This window comes from Lupinus angustifolius, chromosome LG04 (assembly GCF_001865875.1).
Source record: "Lupinus angustifolius cultivar Tanjil chromosome LG04, LupAngTanjil_v1.0, whole genome shotgun sequence".
Classification (NCBI taxonomy): domain Eukaryota; kingdom Viridiplantae; phylum Streptophyta; class Magnoliopsida; order Fabales; family Fabaceae; genus Lupinus; species Lupinus angustifolius.
The window spans coordinates 15,156,134-15,177,301 of NC_032012.1; the positions used below are offsets into that span (position 1 = coordinate 15,156,134).

General features: G+C 32.0%; 1 protein-coding gene across 1 annotated transcript; it reads right to left on the minus strand.

Annotated features, from left to right (window-relative positions):
* On the minus strand, positions 1,269–4,904 carry LOC109345976 (probable indole-3-pyruvate monooxygenase YUCCA10). The gene is made up of 4 exons (XM_019585297.1): positions 4,211–4,904; positions 3,420–3,653; positions 2,416–2,541; positions 1,269–1,687 (listed from the first exon to the last, which is right to left on the minus strand). Exons 1-4 carry the CDS (start codon positions 4,826–4,828, stop codon positions 1,514–1,516), a joined length of 1,152 nt encoding a protein of 383 aa, XP_019440842.1. The 5' UTR covers positions 4,829–4,904; the 3' UTR covers positions 1,269–1,513.

Consider the following 21,168-nt stretch of genomic DNA (forward strand, 5'->3'; position numbering starts at 1 on the left):
TGGAGAAAAATAAGATCGAGAAATTAATATGGTTTAACAATTTGGTTACATCTATGGCTGAAGAGTAATAAGAATGATTCCACTATGATATAAGAAAATTATAAGTTCATTCAATGTTTCACTTAATTTCTAAAACTCAAGTACACCAAATATCACTGTCACTCAAGTATCTCTTTAACATTCAAATATTCCTCTCGACATTAGAACAAAACAATAAGAAGAAAGAGTATGTACTAAGCTTCAAATATTGATGTGTCTTACAATAGCTTGGAATGTTCCTATTCATAGCCAAAGCTCTTGAAGATTATGAAGCCAAAAAAAAACATTCATGTTGGCTTAACCACAGTCACTTCTTTTACTTGGCTACAAGAAAGTCATATCATTCTCTTTTTCTTTAAACTAATATTTAACCACTTTTTTACTTGGCTACACAAAGGTTATATCATTCTCTTTCTTTAAACTAATGTTTAACCACTTGTTTTGCTCATTAGAAAGTCACATTTTTTTCTTTTAGCTAATATTTAATAATATTTCTAAAGGATGATGTACCTCATAGGACACATTTTGCTGCATTGTTTGTTGTAAATAAAATTATTGATCATTTTATTTATTAGCTTTTTCAATCTATATATATATATAATTGTAGCAATATTTAGTTAGCTGCTTTACCAATATACAGGTTTCATCACCATTACTGTATTAATAATGAAATTCATCAATACTCAAGCTAAAGAATCATTCCAACATGTGAAAATCATTTTCTTTTACTTACACTACAGGAAGAGTTGTGGGCCACAACTCATTTGTGGGACTACAGTGTATCCGTTGGAAAAGTGAAGTATCCTTCAAGTGAAAACTCAAAACTTGCTAAATACTCGATTTCTTTCATTTCACACAATTTCACGACAAATATTAACGTTTAAAGCAACATATAGAAAACGTTATTAACAAGTAAAGTGTGTAAAATATGTGTCATATACTCCATATTCTACTTGTATTATATTTAAATAGTTTCATTTTACCAGCAAGATGTTGGTCTAGTGATACAAGAATTTATTAGGTTTCCAGAATGACTAAAAAGTGAAAAATACGATTCTTGTGAGTGATACTTATTAAAAGTAACAACAGTCATGCATCCTGAAAAGGTGTGAGGAATACCTTAATAGTATAAAAAATATTAATTTCATTTCACATATTTTCACGAAAAATATTAGCATGTAAAGCGGCATATAAAATATAGAAAACGTCGTTAACATGTAAATTGTGGAAAATATTTGTCATATAATAAATGTTCTACTTGTGTTCATAAATAGGTGTAAAGGTTTCTATTCTTGTCTTCAATTTCAACAAGTTGATAACGTAAAATTTAATACAAGTGAATAAAAAATTAAACCCACCCCATCTTAATTATTTCGAGATTATACCCAGTTTCTAACACCAACTGCACCAATTCATAATGTCGTAATAATAACAATATAAATGTCAAAACTTCATAAGTTTTTGTTTTTTTCCCTTAGAGATTCTGCACCATGGAACTTATATCATTTGCTATATTTTCAGCATCTGCAACAGCTCCGTAGAAACCTCTTCTTGATAATCCAACGCAATATAAACCATTTTTCCCCTTCCAATGAATGGGGTAACTTGGCATGGGAAAACCATCATCATTGAGAAGGTAATCATCACCCTAAAACAAACAACATAATATGTAGTTAGTTATATATATTCTCCATATCAAGTTTATTATTTATATATCAAGTTTTTACATCAAAATTTGACAATTTTCTTTTCATTTTTTTTTGCGGAAGAATAGGAAGGTTCGTAGTTTCTCTTTTTTGTTAGGAAGTTGTCAGATTTTGATATACAAAATGAGAAATGATATATCCAAAGTCAATAAATACATACTATTTTTCTTCTAATACTAAGTTGTAAAGAAAGAAGTGTATGTTTTTTATATTCCAAAGTCAATAAATACATACTATTTTTCTTCTAATACTTACTTTACTTAGTTTTAGGTGGACCTTTAAGGTTGAAATTAATAGGATCCAACATTACCAATACTAAATTTTCCTATAAAGGTCTCTTTTGTTTTCACATATACATGTTTACATTGTAATCTATCTTGTTATAATCAAGTTTTATTCATTTCCTCTTCCTATTTTACATATTAATAATTGGATAGAAGTCATAAAGTATTGTCTTAAAGTAATGGATAATATTAACAAAACGTTGGTCTACTGGTGTAAGATCTCACTAGACCCCTGAAAAACTAAAAGATCAATGGTTCGATTATTAAGAACAACCTTTGTTAGAAGAAATATCAACATAGCCTTAATTTCTTACACGTAGGGTAAAATAATACCCTTAATAATACCAAATAAAAGTATTGGGCAGTGAGTTAGATGGGTTACAAACCTTAAGCCACTTGTGTGTTGATCTCTTGAAGCCAGTGCAGAAAACAATAGAGTCAAATGAGTGCAATTCGTTATTCTTGAATAAAATATCCTTGCCTCTCACGCTTTCTATTTCTTCTGGCAACACCTATATAAGTATATAACACATAAAATGCTCTTTCGTCACGTCAAAAAATCATGATGTTAAGCTATCCCTATTCCCTATTCCCTATTCCCTATTCTTTATCTAAATCTTAAAGCAAGTGACTTTATAATATATTCAGAAAATTGATACAGTTTACCTAACTAAAGTTTAAATATATAAATAATCTTTAATTAACGTTTGTGATAGACATTATTGTCACGTTGATTTTTCCATCATTATTGTGACAAGGACAACCTCTTAGTTGGTCTATATGTTAGTATGAAATGCATGCTTGGTATTCAAAAGTGACATTCCATCTGTCTAGTTTGTCTGATTTTGAAAGACCCATAATTTATAGGCAAATTCTTTTAGTGCTTATTTTGTTCATTTAAAATATTGTAAAACAAAATGAGTTACTAAGAAAAGTAAAAAAAATCAAAATATCTTTAAATATTGCCAAGGACATTCTTTTATATATCTCCAATTAAAAGGTGTCATTTATTGTTTAGATGTACCATTGAAAAAACATATGCATAAAGAAAATAAAAAATAAGTGCCGAATAAAAATAGTTGTATGCAATATTGTTAATAGGTAAGGATCCTTTAGTACATGAAAAACAAAAGGAAATAGTTGTATGATATGATATTTTTATCATTTAAATATAATATGATAAATCTTTTTATTCTTAAATGTAAAAGCAAAATCAGTAATTTGTCTATGCAATACCGAAAATAATTCGATCTTTTCATTGTTAATTACCCATATAAATGATGGTAGATTTGACAATGTTTAGCTTTAAATAATTGAAGTTTAGATCTAACTAACAAAAAATGGTCCCATTGTCCCAACCAAATTACCAAAGCCTATCTCTAAAATGTACCTTTAGCTCTTGAGACTTAATTTTCGTGTAGGTTCCAATGTCAATAACCGGATACTTTCCATACTTGACCTTCATGTAGAAGGGTCCCTCCTTAGGTCTGTATATACCATAAGTTGTCACATTTCCATAAACTATTCTACTAAGCATCACCATCAATGAGTCCACTGTGCTCAATGACAAATACTTCAAAAGAAATAACCCCAAATTCACCATTTCCCTTGATAGAAAATGAACCTGCACCAATATATTTGCATTGCATGCACTTTATTATTAGTATGTGTGACATGCCAAACCATATTTCATTCAAATAAAGAAAAGATTATTAACTAAATTCATAATCGATCACAATTACCAATGATTAAGAATGATGAGAGATGATGAAGGGTGGCATTTATTTATCAGGTTGCATAACATAATATTTTGGTGATACAAAAATAAAATAAAAAAAGTGCATAACATAAGATTGTGATATTTATTTGTAAATGAATGTTATAAAAACAAACAAAATTAATCTCATACACAAGGATATGGTAGTTAATATGTGAATTATAATTAGAAAAAAAATAAGAAAATAAGTTGTATAGTAATAGTGTAAAGATTGTTTAGATAGGGTGATTTTGACGTAATAACAAGGTGGTTGCTGCTTAGCGACTATGAAACCATGAATTCAAATTTTGTAAATATCCTCTTCACTTATGAGTTAAGACTGTTTACATCTACCTTCTCCGGATCATACAAAATATATATTATGTGATGATCTAATATGTTAACAGGAAAGATATATGAATTACCGGGCTTCGAACCAGAATAGAAGTTTTGGCACCATGGTTAACCAAATCCAATGCAATCTCCATGCCAGAATTCCCAGAACCCACAACAAGAACATGTTCATCTTCAAACTCCTTCCCAGATTTAAACCCAGTTGAATGAATCACCTTCCCAGGGAAACTACTCAACCCTTCAACTTCAGGAACAAAAGGGTCACTAGTTTCACCCGTAGCCACCACTAAGAACTTTCCAAAATATTCCTCAACCTCACCACTATCACCATTTCTAGCCTCTACCCTCCATTTCTGAGCACCTTCATCAAACTCAGCCACTTCCACTGTTCTCCGGTATAAAGGGTTGATTCTAAAGTGAGAAACATAATCATCAAGGTACTGCAAAAATTGCTTTTTTGGAACATAAGGAGGATAAGAAGGTGGGAATGGTTTATAAGGAAGTTCACAAAATTTCTTGTTTAGATGAAGGTGAAGACGATCATAGGAATATTTCTTCCATAGAGAAGCAAAACAATCTTCTCTTTCTAGGATTATGTAAGGAATTGATTGCTTTGTGAAGCATGCAGCTGCTGAGAGACCAGAAGGGCCTGCTCCAACAACTATCACTGTTTGTTCTTGTTTCTGCATTTTTTTCTTTCTTTCTTTTTCTTTTGAGTTGTGTTTTGATATATTCTATAATTGGAGAACTATGATGAATTTAAGAGAAGTTAAGTCCAAGAAGGTGCTATATATATATCCATCTACTATGAGATGGATGAATGGTAGCTAAGTTGTAACTATTAAGAAGAACTCTCTTGTCTTAATTTTAAGAAAAGATAACAATTTTTTTTTTGTTTAAAATGTAATTTTTTTAATTATTTTTACATATGTTCAATATCACATCTAATTGAAACAATTTTTCATATAGTTGTTTTATTAAATCAAATTATTTAATTATTAACTAACTTTTTTAATATATATAGAATTAATTAAATTTGTTAATAAAAAAAGAAATTTATTTTAATAGTCACTTGCAATATTATTAATATCCTACTTATTATTATACTTGTCAAGATATTATTATATTGACGGTTCAATGACTATCATTAATTAAATCATATACTAATTAATAAATATTATTACTTGCATCACATAATTCAATTATTAAAATGACTCAATGATTAATATGTTACCAATAACTATCAAAATCAAGTTTTGAATTCCTAATTCATTATTTTTTTAAATATGAAGAAAAAAAAATTATGAATGGATCAATTTTATAGGATACAATACAATTTGATTAGCAATTTTCAAATTTATCTGATTTTATTATATGTATGATATAATTGTCTTATTCACCCATTTGCCAGTGGAATTGGCCTCTATAATATTTATAATCATGGTCACTTGGTTAAACATAAAATAAATTAGTAAATTTTAATATTTAAAAATAATTAAAAATAAATTAGGTATCATAATTATTATTTTATTGCGTTCTAGTTGTACATATAGGTTTGTTCATCTACAATTTCCAGCTTAAGTTAATTTCGTGATTAACAATGGTACTTAGTTAAAAAAAGAAAAATCCGTTTACACAATAATAAAAAAGCCGTTTATACAAAATTGTCTAGTTAGGCCAACTTTTATGTGGAACTCTAAGTGTACACGGAACATTTTATTTATTTTTTCCTTTCGTTTCCAAGATGCAAATTGGAAAAGTTTCCATTAATTGAAAAATAAAAATCCGCATCTACAAAATTGTGTAGTTGGTCCAATATTTATACGTCAACTCTAAGTGTACACGGAACATTTTTTTTATTTTTCCCTTTCCTTTCCACAATGCAATTTGGAAAAGTTTCATTAGTTTATCATTGTCTTTAATATATTAATTTCCTTTCCACTTGATTTCTTAGAGTGATGTTCACGAGAATACACCTCTCTATTGGGGTGAGCATGGATAAGATTAGGTAGGATAAAGCTTATCCCTTATTCGATCCTAAAATATCGGTTGGGTCATTTTTTTGAACATGAATTCAACCTTAGACCCAAAGCTAATACGACCTTAAATATTGACCGAGTTAGTATTTGAATGCAACCTTAGACCTTTGATCGAGATAAACCGATGAGCGAATAGAGTCGAGTCTAGCTTACCCTACTATCTACTAGTCAATTCAATCAACTTTTGTATTATTCAAAAATAATATATGAATCCACTTATAAACAAAAAAAATTAGAACTATTATTGAAAATTAATTTTATTATTTTACACTTTTGTATATCCTTATGAGAGGCAGTGGCTGACTATAAAATAGTCTATTTGTTTAAAACCAAATCAACTCCTAACAAGACAGAACTTCTAAATCTACTTTAATATAACTTGAGATTTTACATCTAATCATTTTCTACTTTTAACATAAAAGAACCTTTTTCTATTATGGAATGGCACCGGTTAATGTTTTGGTATTTCATAAAAATGAATTTATTATCGTTTCCGTGAGAATTAAAATATCGTGACAGCGTTTTGCTTAATTATGTTTCTCTATTATATCTAGGAGAGGATATGATATGATGATTTGAAATTTATATTGTTGTTGTGGGAATGGGTAAGAAACCAAAAAATATATAATTAATCTTAAAAATTTAAAATGTTGACTCTTAAAAATTAAATAAATAATTGTTAATATTGACTTTACACTTTTGAGTTATTTATTCCTCCATAAAGTAGCAAAAACTTTATTATAATAGAATTTAATTGATATATATTGATAACGTAAAGATTTTTAAATTGTTGATGCTATGACAATGATGACTCTATTAAAATTTTGTTAGTTAGGGCAATCACAATTTCATGTAACTTTTCACTTCTTAGATAGTATCCTAACACTTCTTAGAAAGTTAAACATTAAGCTTCAAATGTGTTGGGATACTATCAAAACTAAAATACTAAAAATTTAAAAGAAGTTCGGATAATAATTTTTAATATCCAACTTAAACTTTTATTTTAATAATTTTACCTTTTCCAATTTTCAACTTGCTTAATTAATTAAAGAGAATAAACTATCTTCTCATATCATAATATAAATTATTTACTCCAACTATTGAAATATGTGTCCTATTGTTTTTAGTTTTTTAAAATATTTTTATAAAAAGTAATTAATTAGGACGCATATCATAATTTTAGTGGTCGAATGAGCTAACTTAAGACAATGCCAAAATGTTTGAGATGATATGATTATATAATGCATCATAATGGTCCTTAAATAATTTAAGAAAATAATTATTTAGATTTTATTTGCAAGGCAAGTCATTTTCTATTTTTAACCTTTCAAACAAACTCATAACAAATTAGTTTACAAGGAAAAATATATTGTTTGTGAACACCAAGGATTAGAAGAATAGTGTAGTCCACTGAGTATATTTATATCCTTAATCAAGTTTTCTTCGAAGTGAAGAAATAAATAGCAAATAAGTTTGCTTTTGAGAACCGTATGTTTTTCATTTGAATATTTTAGGAGTATGAATCTATGCCATGGTTTAGATTATAATTGAGTCAATACATCATCTATCATTCATTTGTATTATTATTTTTGAAGAGTCAATAATAATTAAATATAAATAATAAATGATAAATAACAATATATAAAATTCATATATTGTCAGTACCTATATTTTTCCAATTTTAAATGGATAGATTTTGCACTACCATATATTTTTTCATACGTAAATAGAAAAATGATGAAAATAAAGTTCAGAAAATGGTAGTAAAAAGAAGAACATGTAATAATAGTGCAGGTGTGATTGGCATGTCTGAGATCTCGAAGACAGAGAAACCTAAATAATTATTTCATGGGTACTTACGACAGCCAGCAAGCTACTTTTACGTACTCAAAAATTAAAAAAATAATAATTATCTCATATACATTTTTTATCTAATTAATACGTGGTTAATTACACATCCTTCATTCCAAAAAGAAAAATTATGTTTGATTTCTCTCTCTTATTTTATGATGTTTTATAAAATCAAATATTTTATATATTTTTCTAAATTACCCTTATTTTACACACTTTTTCCCACCTAATTTAATAATTACTCTTGGGTCATTTTCCAATTTTTTATTCATTTTTCAATATACTACTCTTTATCTTGGTAATTTTCTCACTACACTGTGAAATTTGGATGAAAGTGTGAAATTACTCTCCCCACTTTTAAATATACTACTCTATTTCTTAATCATTGTTCTTGTTGAACCAAAGTTAGACACCACGTCTTGAATCAAAACTTTAACATTAGTTTTATGGGTCTTTTTTACTTATAAACTCTTTCACTCCTCCACGCATATCCAATGTGAGACTTCACACTTGAATAAACCCAACAATTCTTTTAATAACTTATATTTTCCTTCACTTATTAGAATTATGATAAAACTTATCGTGGAATTTTAATGACAGAATGTATGAAAATTTCACGAGAATATTCTAGTCAAACTATATTTAATTTTACATCATTTATTGTCGTATTAAATTAGGTGCCTAATCTTAAACATTAAAAAATTGGGAACAAAAGCATATACCAAACATTAGTAGTAGATTATTTAATGAATATAGTTGTGGTTAATGATTAGCTCCTTAATTATTTAATACATGATTGATTGTCAATTTATATGCTATTAAATTGCTATGCCGTGTACACTAACAACTATGCTTAAATATGCGGTATAAGTTTACCTACCCATCACATGAGTAGGTTGTATTATTAGCTTGGAAGGGTTGCATTTTAATTTGTTATGGACACCAAATGGCCAAAATTATTTATAATAAACAGGTAGTCCAATACACGAGACTCCTAGATAATAAAGTCTAAGAATGGTAAATATACTTGACATTTTTTCGTAAGCAAAAAAATTGTTTGTAAGATTTGAACTCACTACCTCTCAATTAAAGGACAAACAATCCTACCGGTTCATGAAAATATTATTATTATTTTTTTTTTTTGAAATCTTTTTGTTGCATGAGACCACCTTTTATATACTTAAAAAGTTACCATGAAAGCCAATGTCTCCTAGTGAGCATGGTAATTGAAAGTAACCTGATATTCCATGCTATCTCCTTTATAAACAGCTCATCAAAAGCTAAAAAGTGAAGCAATCTTGATTCTGCTTGCATGTTAAGGTTTCTATAGGTCATTCCATGAGACTGGCACGCATGCTAGAATTTGAAGACCCTCAATCTTGTCCACCTATACATTAGTTGAGTCTATGCAAAGTTGTCTCCTTCTCATAAATACAAATGATGACAAACTGAAAGGTTTGTTCTTCAAAGCATTCTTTGCAGTTTAGGTGTTGTTTTGATTAAATGCAAAATGAGTCTTTCTTATCTCAAGCTTTTGTTTTTTGTATCTAAATCATATAAACTTCCACATTAGAATGAGAAATCATAAGTTTCTACATAAACATGTGTTTTAAGGGAAATGTTAAATTTTTCTAACAAATGTGTCACATTTTACATAATTTATATATAATTGTAATTAGATATACTAATACATTATCAACACTTATGGGGTTGCTTTATAGAAATACCCTATCAGGCTATGAATATAGTATCAATGAGTACACAGTTGGTGTTGAAACCCGATTTTCTGTGGAATATTAGTTTCCCAACTAAGAAGGAGATAAAAGAGATTCAACCATTTTAAAATGATTTGGAGGGGAAATAATAATAGAAGAAATTGTGTTGCTTGTGAACTAACTTCCCACTTTGAGAGATAGCATATATAATAGTAGTTATTTGTCAATATAATATTCTATCAATTTGTTAGAAACAAGTATAAAGAGTTGTCGTATCCCCAATGATTTAAGTGATATTATGTCGTTCGATAATAATTATAGTCTTAAACTAAGAGTTTTATCGAAAGTGATTTTGATTTTGCAATTAAATAACGTAAAACTAATTTAAAATTAAATGTGATAAAAATGTTGGAATTAAATTTCGCTACTTAACATTTCAATATTTAAATGATTTAACTTAATTACTATACTTTAATTTCCTCAACGTCATTTATATCTAACATCCTTAGTATACTAATGAGAAGATCCACAACTCATTTCTCTAGCCATGTTACCATGAATTCATTTAGTGATTAACAAAGCCTACTATAATAAGTGTGATGTTATCTTCACAAACCAATTTTGCTCTATTCCTATAAGTTAGATCCATTATATGATATACTCCAGTTCAAACTCAAACATGTCATTTCCACTAATGCCTTCAACATCTAAAATCATGTTTTAGGTTATCAAACTAAAACAAACGTTAAGAACAAAAGTAAACAATAGAAATCATTACATAAACATAAGTATATTGAAATGAATCAAAATAGATATATCAAAGTGAATAGTTACATCCAATCCCAATAAAAGATGAGTTAATTACTTATTTCATGATAACCAAAACAAAAAGAAGAAAAGATGAAGACCCTCCATGGAAGTGACATGATGATTAGGAAAATCCTATTGATATTCTGACTTATTTTCAACTTTGATAAATGTTGATTGATCATGTATTTCATCGTAGTTCTATAATTCATAATATTATTTCCTACTTGTTATCTTTGAATTCTATATTCAAAATTACAATTGAATTGCTTCACAAAGTTTCAATACCTTCAAACTTCAAGCTTCCCTATTTAATGGGTTGCAAAAGCTCGAAAACAACATGCCAAAGCCTTAGAAAAAAATGAAGCAATGGGGAAAGTTAGGGTTCAAAAATTATATGTTTCTCACTATTAAAGTTGTAGAAATTTACCCATTTTAACTTAGTGAGTGATAGGACAAATCACAAGTGCACGATTATGTTGTTAAGTAATAAAATATCGATCCCACGAGGACTGGAAAATTCTTTTAGTTATAACAATTAATTTATCCTTAACTCAAATAGGAATTAAAAGTGAAATTTGAACAATTGAACAATTGACAACAATAATTATGAAAATAGTAAAAAATGATTGAAATCTAATTTAGGAATAGTTCTCAGGATAAGGGTTATCGCATTTACACTCGCAAATCCTTGTTTTGCTCCTTTTCGTGAACTTTAAGTTGTGAGGGTGAATTGCTCTTTGATGTGTGTCATCCTCTCTCGAGCTCCGACACGTTTACTCAATTGAAGCCGCACTTACTCTCGTGGTATAATTATCAATCAAATCCTTTACTTACATCTTTTATCCAATCTTTTCGTAGCAACTCAATGTAAATTCCAGAAACCCCCGAGAATCCTATGTCCATGAATTAGGATTCTAGTTTGAATAACTGAATGGTAAGATATTTTGGTTCACCTGTTGGTCCTTCCCCAATGTATCTAAGAGGTGTAATTTGTTGGTTAGACAACTCACACGAATAAAACTCAATTTAATGATTCAAATCACAACACCCAATGAAATAGAAGTAAGAATAAGTGTTTATTGAATATAAAAGGGCGTATCCCCAATCCTAGAAACAAAGGGAACTACTCATTGATAATGGAGAAGAGAATACCAAATTATAAATTAGAGAATTGTAATGTAAAGTGTAAAGTGTTCAATCCTTAAGGGATAACCCTCATTTATCTTCATTACAAAATATTGGGCTAAGCCCAAGAAAACAAATCTAAAAAATAGGAATAAAGTATAACATTCATGACTTCTTTTGACCCTTCATTTAGTCTTTGCATAGCCTTAATTAGAGAAAATGACCACTTAACAACCCTAATATATTGTTCCCTTCTTGTTCAGCGAGTTGTGGCTCTCTCAAAAAGAAATATTTTGCATATTTCACCGATCTAACCATTCCTGTTGAAATTCCATATGTTAGGAACATTATATCCAAAACTCTTCTCGATCCAACGATGAAACAATGTGGTATCGCAATCTTTTTCGTACTACTCTAGTTCGAATCCTCACTTTTCCTTTTAAAATATGCCTAAAAGCAAAATATAAACTCCAAGCATAAACAAATTATACTCAAATGGAGTCAACTAAGTACAAATCTTATCAATTGAAGTCGAAAAATTCAAGAAATTGATAACCAAAAAATGCATAAATTTTACACTTATCACAAATGAATAGAGCTGTCAAAACATGCTACCTGGAGAGATTTAGGTTAGTCTGCATAAGGTTTAGGCTAAACTAGACCAAGCTAAAAAGTCTTCATACAATTTTTGTATATCAAATTGTAGTTCAAACCTACCTTGAGCAGAGTGGGTTGTGCCAAGTCGCCCATATAATATTAAAAATATTTATTTAAATTTCAACCTACTTAATCTATTTTTAATATATATATTATTTGATATTAATGTATAGTTTTTTTAGCAAACTTATTAGGTCCAATTAAATCAAACACATAGATCTAATGGCTTATGTTTGAGTTAAGATATGATATCAAGTCCAATTATATAATTTTAACACAACTCATTTAATAAAATCTTTCATTCATATTGGACTATCACTTCCTAACACAATATAATTTGTAACTTTACTTTAATATGTAAACTTTTGGCCACTATAAAAAATATAAATAGTTTATAGTAATGGTAATATACTCTGGAATTCATAAGGAACTCTATATGTCAAAGTATGACCACCATCATAATATATTATCATTATTCTTTAATTTCTATATGAAGATCTTTTATATGCTCATTTTCAACACCTTCATTATGAACTGGTACGAGTTAAATTTAGTTGTGAGAAATTCTATATAGTAAACAATTATGTTGTCTTTTAGTTTTGTAGTAAAATATATTATTTTTATTATGATTTTTGTTGTAAAAGTTAAATTTAATTAAGTACACAATTAAGAAAGGAAAAATGAAATCTATATGGTTTAATGTTTCTTCTCATTTGATTTGATGCACTATTTTGTTATTATGATTAGAAACGATATTTTGCAAAATAGAACATGTATTGTAATTTATAAATATTATGTCCTACACATTACATTATTTATTTGTTCAAAGTTCATAACAACAATAATTATTATCTATTTTTATAATAAGTTCATAGTACCAATACGTTATAAAAAACTTTTCACCAAAGACTTATTACCAAGTCAAATGTACCAAAAAAGAAAAACAAACAAATAGCCTGAACCGTTCAAGTAAGTCCAACTCGAAATTAGTTTTAATATAGCTTGGCAGTATGTGCTAAAAAGCTCGGATTGAATAAAAAAATACTTAATATGATATACAAGCCTTATAAATTTTTAAGTTTTGGCGGGCCACCCAATGGGCCCGCTCATTTTGACATGTCTACAAATGACTACATTTGTTTTTCGGTTCCAAAAAAAGTAAGATATGATTCATTAATTAAAACATTAATTTACATTTGCTAAAGAATGTATTTTAATTAATAGCATAAGAGGTTATATTGATTGGAAATTGATTTGCCTACTTTGAGAAATAACATAGACAATGCTAATAGTCACAATCGTTTTCAGTTGAGGAGCCTCTACATGGCTTGGGATGATTCATGACTAGAGCCAAGGCCAAGAAGGCACAAGAACTGTTTCGACCACTCGTATTCAACATCATGGATACAAGTCCTAATTGGACCAAGCAAGATGAGAATGTTTTAAATTGCATAAGTCAAGTTGAAAAACTTGAAGGAGCTCACGACTTGATGGAGGAACCACATTGACCTCATTAGTTATTACAAATAAATAAGTAGGAAGTTGTCTTAACCCACAAGTAGCTAGGACCCTAAATAAGTGGGAAGTTGTCTTAATCCATACTAGTCTAGGAATTTTAATTACTATGTTTACCTTGTTTTATTTTATTTCATTAGATGCATTTATTTAATTAATGTTAATATTTGAACGAAGGGAAGCATGGTTATACATTAAAGATTTCATAAGGGAGAAAGAAGATAAATCAAGTGGCAAGTGGCACAGATCAATCACACTACCAAAGTGCACACGACTAGAAACAAGGAAAACAAGATAAAAGTGGCACGAATCAAGGAGCTCAATCATCCTACCAAATTGCACACAACTAGAAACAAGGAAAAGATAAAGCTTGCAGGCCGAGTATATTCATCAAAGGAAAACATAATATTCTGCCAACAACAATTAACATAGAAGAATCTATCTATTCTTTGTCGTGAAGACAAGTGAGAAGATTACCCAAATTCTCCAACCGATTTCTCAATGCAAATTCAAATCAGATTGGACCTTATCAACTCAACCAAGTCATCACAACAAAACTCAAACGTGAAGATTAGATTAGCAATTAGATAGGATTAGTTTATCTTTTCATTCCTTTTGATTATGGCTGAATAGCCTAAGATATTACTCTATACATGACCATGCATACTCATTGAATAATACTATGTTGATTTTTATTTGGAATTATTTCCCTTGTTAGTGAGTTTTCTCCTAGCTTCTTGGTTGAGTCAAGATATCCATTCTTATTAAGAGTGTCTTTCTATTGTGGCGAACTTCACAAGGCTTATCAAACATCTGTTGTTTCTAGCGTCACTCCATCTCTTATCCCCCAATCATCTTCTTAACAAGTTACCTAGCAATTTCATCAAAACTGTCCAAGAAATCTACGACCTATACTCGAATCGTGACCTATACTCAATCTCAATTACTTAAGCTAAACCAAGACACCCTAAGCCAAAGAACTACAATCGTTCAATCAAAAACAAAAGAAAGTAACTTGCAAATCAATTCTAATTCAAAGTGGGACTTTCACAAGAAATGATCCTTCAATTAAGGCGACTCACCTAGAGGTTGTCATGAAGTGGTCATCAGAGCTCAGTTCTTTCCTGAAAGTCATAAAAATAAGATCTTTATAAATAAAAAAAAGACCGAAGGCATTGAATTTGGAGCTGAAACCACATGAGAGTTTCAAATTCCAAAAGTTCAAATCGAAAGTGCAAGTTTTCTCATCTAATCAAATCCCAACCGAATCACCCACAAAATACTTTAACCAATCTTGACCAAAATCATCCCAAAACCCTAAAAAGACTACAAGGTCGTGACCTAAGCCTTCTTACCCCACAAAACCAAACAAGCCGAGACCTACTTCAACAAAACCTACCCCAACCGAAACCCTAAACACCAAAACCTACACAAATCGAATTCAAAGCCTAACCCCTAAACCAAAAACTCCACAAACTGAAACCTAAGTCGATCCTTACCCTAAAAACCTACCCCAAACAGATCCAAACACAAACCCTATACCTTATACACGTTCCAGCCAAGCCACAAACCAATTCTATTGGTAATCTTGTGAATTTGTCACACGTTTTTTGTATATAATTTGATTACTTGACTCACTCAAGAATCAAAGGAGAAATTTGAGAGAAAAGTGAGGGAGTGATACACTTAAACACTTTGAGAGAAGTGAGGGAGTGCAAACACTTAAACACTTGAGAGAATTATGAGAAGAGTGATATTATGGCTAGTCTAGAAGATAGCCCACCCTTGTCCCCAAGGACAGTCGTGTTACATGCTATGATGAACATCCAATTTCAGAGCATTCAAAGACAAATGGAATAGATGCAAGTTCATGTTGATAGGAGGCTGGGTGGTGATTCTAGTAGTGATGGAGAACCTAGGAGGAAGAGGAATAGGAAATGGAGCTGTGAGGAGGATGGCCATGAGGGAGGAAGCCGTGTTGAGAGGAGGAGGGATGATAGGCTTGAGGGGGTAAAAAATAAAAGTCCCCACATTTTTTGGACTGAATAACCCTGAGGCATATCTTGAGTGAAAGTTGAAGATGGAGCAAGTGTTCGAATGTCACCATTATAGTGAGGAGAAGAGGGCAAAAGTGGTTGCTCTAGAATTTAAACAAAATGATACGGTGTGGTGGCCAAAAGGAGATGAGGAGGTACGGTGATGATGTCGTAGACACTTGGGGAGAGACGAAGAGAATGATGTGGAAGAGATTTGTCCCTAGTTCGTACCAAAGGGATGTGTACAATAAATTGTAGAGGCTAACTCATGGGAGCAAGTCAATAGATGAGTGCTTCAAGGAGTGGAGTTGGCCCTACTTAGGTCCAACTATCATGAGGACCGAAAAGCTACAATGGCTTAGTTCCTGCATGGGTTGAACCCTAAGATCCAGGACATTGTTGAATTGCAACCTTATATGGAGTTAGATGACCTTGTTCAAAAGGCCATCAAGATAGAACAACAACTAAAGAGGAGAAAGTCTAAGTACTCTTCTAATTCAACATCCAAGTATTCTTCTAATTCAACATCCAAGTATTCTTCTAATGCTTGGAATGACAAATCTAAGAAGGAGGGCAATGCAACAAAGGAAAATGACCCTAGTCCTAAGGAGACCATAGGGGAAGCCAAGTCCTAAGGCAAACAACCCATGGATCCTAATCAAAGAAGTCATGACATCAAGTGCTTCAAATGCTTGGGTTGTGGTCACATTTCTTCTTAATGCCCTAATAGGAGAACTATGGTGGTCCTAAATGGAATTGTTGAGTCTCAATTTGAGGCATCTAGTGTGGAGGATCATGATAGTGATGGAGACCTGTTTATGCTCGAGGGAGATTTACTCATGGTTAGAAGGCTCATTGGGAGTCAAGTTCGGGATCATGAGGAGAGCCAGAGGGAAAACATTTTTCACTCTCGCTGCCTTGTGCAAGGTATTGTATGTACCCTCATCATTGATGGAGGTAGTTGTGCTAACATGGTTAGTACAAAATTGGTGTCTAAGCTATAAATTAACACCAAGGCACACCCAACACCATATAGGCTGCAATGGCTAAGTGAGATTGAGGAGATGGTCATTAACCAACATGGTGAAGTGCATTTTTCCATTGGGAAATATGAGGACCTGGTTCTTTGTGATGTGGTCAAATTGAAGGCCAACCATATGCTCTTGGGAAGACCATGGCAGTATGATAAGAAAGCCATCCATGATGGTTATTCTGATAGGTACACATTTATGCATCACACCCACAAGGTAGCCCTATCACCCTTGTCTCCAAAACAAGTGTATGATGATCAGCGTAGGCTAAAAGAGAAGATGGATAAAGAAAATAAAGAGGCAAATGCTGAAACACTAGACTCTAGCAAAGTCAAAAAGAATGAAATAAAGGATCCTAAAAAGATCTACTTCGTCATGAAGAGTGAAGTAAAACATGCTTTGTTCACAAAGGAGTCCATATACTTACTCTTGTGTGAGAGCTTTTGTTTTAGCAATACTGCTGCTAAGAAGGCTACTATGCCTCAACATTTGAAAAACTTCTTCAATGAGTTTAACGATGTGTTCCCTGAGGAAGTCCCTAGTGGTCTTCCACCCTTGAAGGACATAGAACATCATATTGACCTTATTCCTGCTTCATTGCCCACTAGGCATGCCTATAGGAGCAATCCTCAATAGACTAGCGAAATACAAAAGCAAAGTCCTTGTGCAGTTCATGTCATCCTAGTCCCAAAGAAAAATGGAGCTTGGAGGATGTGCACTAATTGTAGAGTCGTGAATAATATCATGGTAAAATATAGACATCTCATTCCTAGATTGGATGATCTTCTAGAGGAATTACATGGGGCCTTCATCTTTTCAAAAGTTGATCTAAAGAGTGGGTACCATCAAACTCGGATTCAGGAAGGGGATGAATGGAAAACAACCTTTAAAACAAAGTATGACTTGTACGAGGGGTTAGTAATGCCTTTTGGCTTAACTAATGCGTCAAGCAAATTTATGAGGCTGATGAACCACGTCTTACGAGAATTCCTTGGAAAAATTGTTGTAGTATACTTCGATGACATCCATATATATAGAAAGAGTCTTGATGAACATTATGACCACTTAAGAAGTGTTTTGCTTGTATTAAGGAAAGAGAAGCTATATGCTACCTTTGAATAGTGCAGCTTCAGTGTTGATCACGTGATATTTCTTGGATTCATTATCAGTGCCAATGGAGTACACATAGATCTTAAGAAAATTAATGCTATCCAAGAATAGCCCACCCCAAAAAGTACTACGGATGTGAGAAGTTTTGATGGCTTAGCTAGCTTCTATAGGAGGTTTGTCAAGGATTTCAGTACCTTGGCCGCACCTCTCAATGAAGTGGTAAAAAAGAATGTGGATTTCACTGAGGTTATAAACAAGAAGAAGCCTTTCAAAGGCTAAAAGACAAGCTAACCCACACACTTATACTTAGGCTGCCAAAATTTTCAAAATATTTTGAAATAGAGTGTGATGCTTTGAATGTGGTATATGGGCTCTTCTAATGCAAGATGGGCATCCAATTTCCTATTTTAGTGAGAAGTTGGGGGAGATATCCTTAAGTATTCCACTTACGATAAAGAGCTATATGCATTAGTAAAGGCCTTACAAACTTGGCAACATTACCTCCTGCCCAAAGAATTTGTGATTCATAGTGATCATGAACCACTTAAATATTTAAAGGGGCAAGACAAGCTCAACAAGAGACGTGCCAAGTGGGTGGAATTTCTAGAGCAATTTCCCTATGTGGTTAAACACAAGAAGGGAAAAGCTAATGTAGTGACAAATGCCTTATCTAGGTGATTTGTCCTAATTGCTACCTTAGAGACCAAACTAATGGGTCTCAAATGCATGAAGGGTTTGTATGAGCACAACGCTGACGTTGCTAAACCCTATGCCAAGTGCATTATTTTGGCCCATGAGGGCTACTTTAGGCATGAAGGGTTCCTTTTTAAGGACAAAAGACTTTGTGTGCCTAAAAGCTCCGTGAGGGAGTTACTTGTGCAGGAAGCCCATCAAGGGGATTTGATGGGTCATTTTGGTTCCCAAAAGACCCTTGATATTTTTCATGGTCATTTTTATTGGCCTCATATGAGGCGTGATGTTCAAAACTTTTGTGAAAAGTGCATCATTTGAAAACGGGCTAAGTCTAAGGTCATGCTTCATGGACTTTACATTCCATTGCATGTCCCTGACTCTCCTTGGATGGATCTATCCATGGATTTCGTGGTTGCCTTACCATGAACACAAAGTGGCAAAGATTCGATTTTTGTTATAATGGACTGATTCTCAAAAATGGCTCATTTCACACCCTGCAAGAAAATTGATGATGTTTGCCACATCGCGGGATTGTTTTTCAAAGAGATGGTACGACTGCATGGCCTACCTAGAAGTATTGTAAGTGATAGGGACGCCAAGTTCCTAAGTCACTTTTGGATAACCCTTTGGGAGAAGCTTGACACAAAGTTTCTCTTTTCTACCACATGCCATCCTCAAACGGATGAGAAAACTGAAGTGGTAAATAGGACCTTCTCTACCTTGTTGAGGGCTGTTCTGAAAAAGAACTTGAAGGAATGGGAAGAGTGCCTTCTCCATGAGGTGTTTTCCTATAATAGGGTCACTATCAGTGCCACCAAATATTCACCTTTTGAAATTGTTTATGGTTTCAATTCACTAACCCCACTTGATTTATTGCCTTTTCCAGGTACATCATTGCTGAAACATAAGGATGGCAAGGCCAAGGCGAAGTATGTGAAGAAACTACATGAGAAGGTGAAAGAGCAAATTGAAAAGAGGATCGAGAGCTATGCAAGATCAACCAACAAGGGCAAAAGAGAAGTCATCTTTGAACCATGCATCTAGGTGGATTCACATGAGGAAAGAAAGGTTTCCCTCTCAAAGGAAATCGAAGCTCCAACCTAGAGGAGACGGCCCATTTCAATTATTGGAGAGGATCAACAACAATGTATACAAGCTAGATCTGCCTAGTGAGTATGGTAATATAAGTGCTACTTTTAATGTAGTTGACTTGACCTTTTTTTATACAGATGATGAGAATGCTCATTCGAGGAGCTTATACATGGCTTGGGAGGATCCATGACTAGAGCCAAGGCCAATAAGGCACAAGAAGTGCTTCGACAACTCATATTTAGCATCATGGATACAAGTCCTAATTGGACCAAGTAAGATAGGAAGGTTTTAAATTGCATAAGTCAAGTTGAAGAAGTTGAAGGAGCTCATGGCTTGGTGGAGGAACCACCTTGACCTTATTAGTTATTAGAACTAAATAAGTGGGAAGTTGTCTTAACCCATAAATAGCTAGGACCCTAAATAAGTGGGAAGTTGTCTTAACCCACATTAGACATGCTTTATCAAGCATTCGACGGGTAGTGATACCCGTATTTAATTCAGTAATAATGTTGTCAATAGGATCTCAATGAGTTCTCCATTCTTTTGGTAAATCTGTATGAATATGCTCCTCTTGAGATGGTAGGTTATCATTCATTTTCAAATGCTCAGTATCAGTTGTAGGTTCAATAATAGAAATTTCATTTGAGGATGAACTTGACAATTTCTCCTCATCAGGAGTTAACCCATCCTTTATCCCAGGATTGGTTTCATCAAAAGATACATGAATGGATTCTTCCATGGCTAGAGTTCTTTTATTAAAAACTCTATTAGCTTTAATCGTAAGAGAGTAGCCTAGGAAGATGTCTTCATCAGCTTTTGCATCAAATTTGCCTAAGTTATCCTTACCATTATTCAAAACAAAGCATTTACAACCAAATACATGCAAATGAGAAATGTTTGATTTTCTACCTTTGAAGAGTTCATAAGGGATTTTCTTAAGAATTGGTCTTATAAGAACTCGATTTGAAACATAACATGCAGTGCTTACTGCATCAGCTAAGAAATATTTTGGGAGGTTAGTTTCATTCAACATTGTACGAGTCAGTTCTTCTAAAGATCGATTCTTTCTCTCTACAACACCATTTTGTTGTGGTGTTCTAGGAGCAATAAAATTGTGACTGATGCCATGATCATCACAAAATTCTTCAAAAGAAGAGTTTTGAAATTCTCCCCATGATCACTTCTTATAGCAGTGTCCAAGTGTATCTCAAAAAATTATCTACTATAACAAGAGCATAGTAGTTACCACCATAGCTTTTTGTCCTTGTGGGGCCGAACTAGTCCATATGTAGTAACTGCAATGGTCTGTCGGAAGAAACCATATGCTTAGGTTTGAAAGAGGTTTTTGTTTGTTA

Coding starts and splice junctions, on each gene's coding strand:
- LOC109345976 (XM_019585297.1), bottom strand. CDS start 4,828: ATGCAGAAACAAGAACAAACAGTGATAGTTGTTGGAGCAGGCCCTTCT. Junction 2,542..3,419: donor TTAAGTCTCAAGAGCTAAAG/GTACATTTTAGA, acceptor ATACTTATATAG/GTGTTGCCAGAAGAAATAGA. Junction 1,688..2,415: donor CAACACACAAGTGGCTTAAG/GTTTGTAACCCA, acceptor TGTTTGTTTTAG/GGTGATGATTACCTTCTCAA.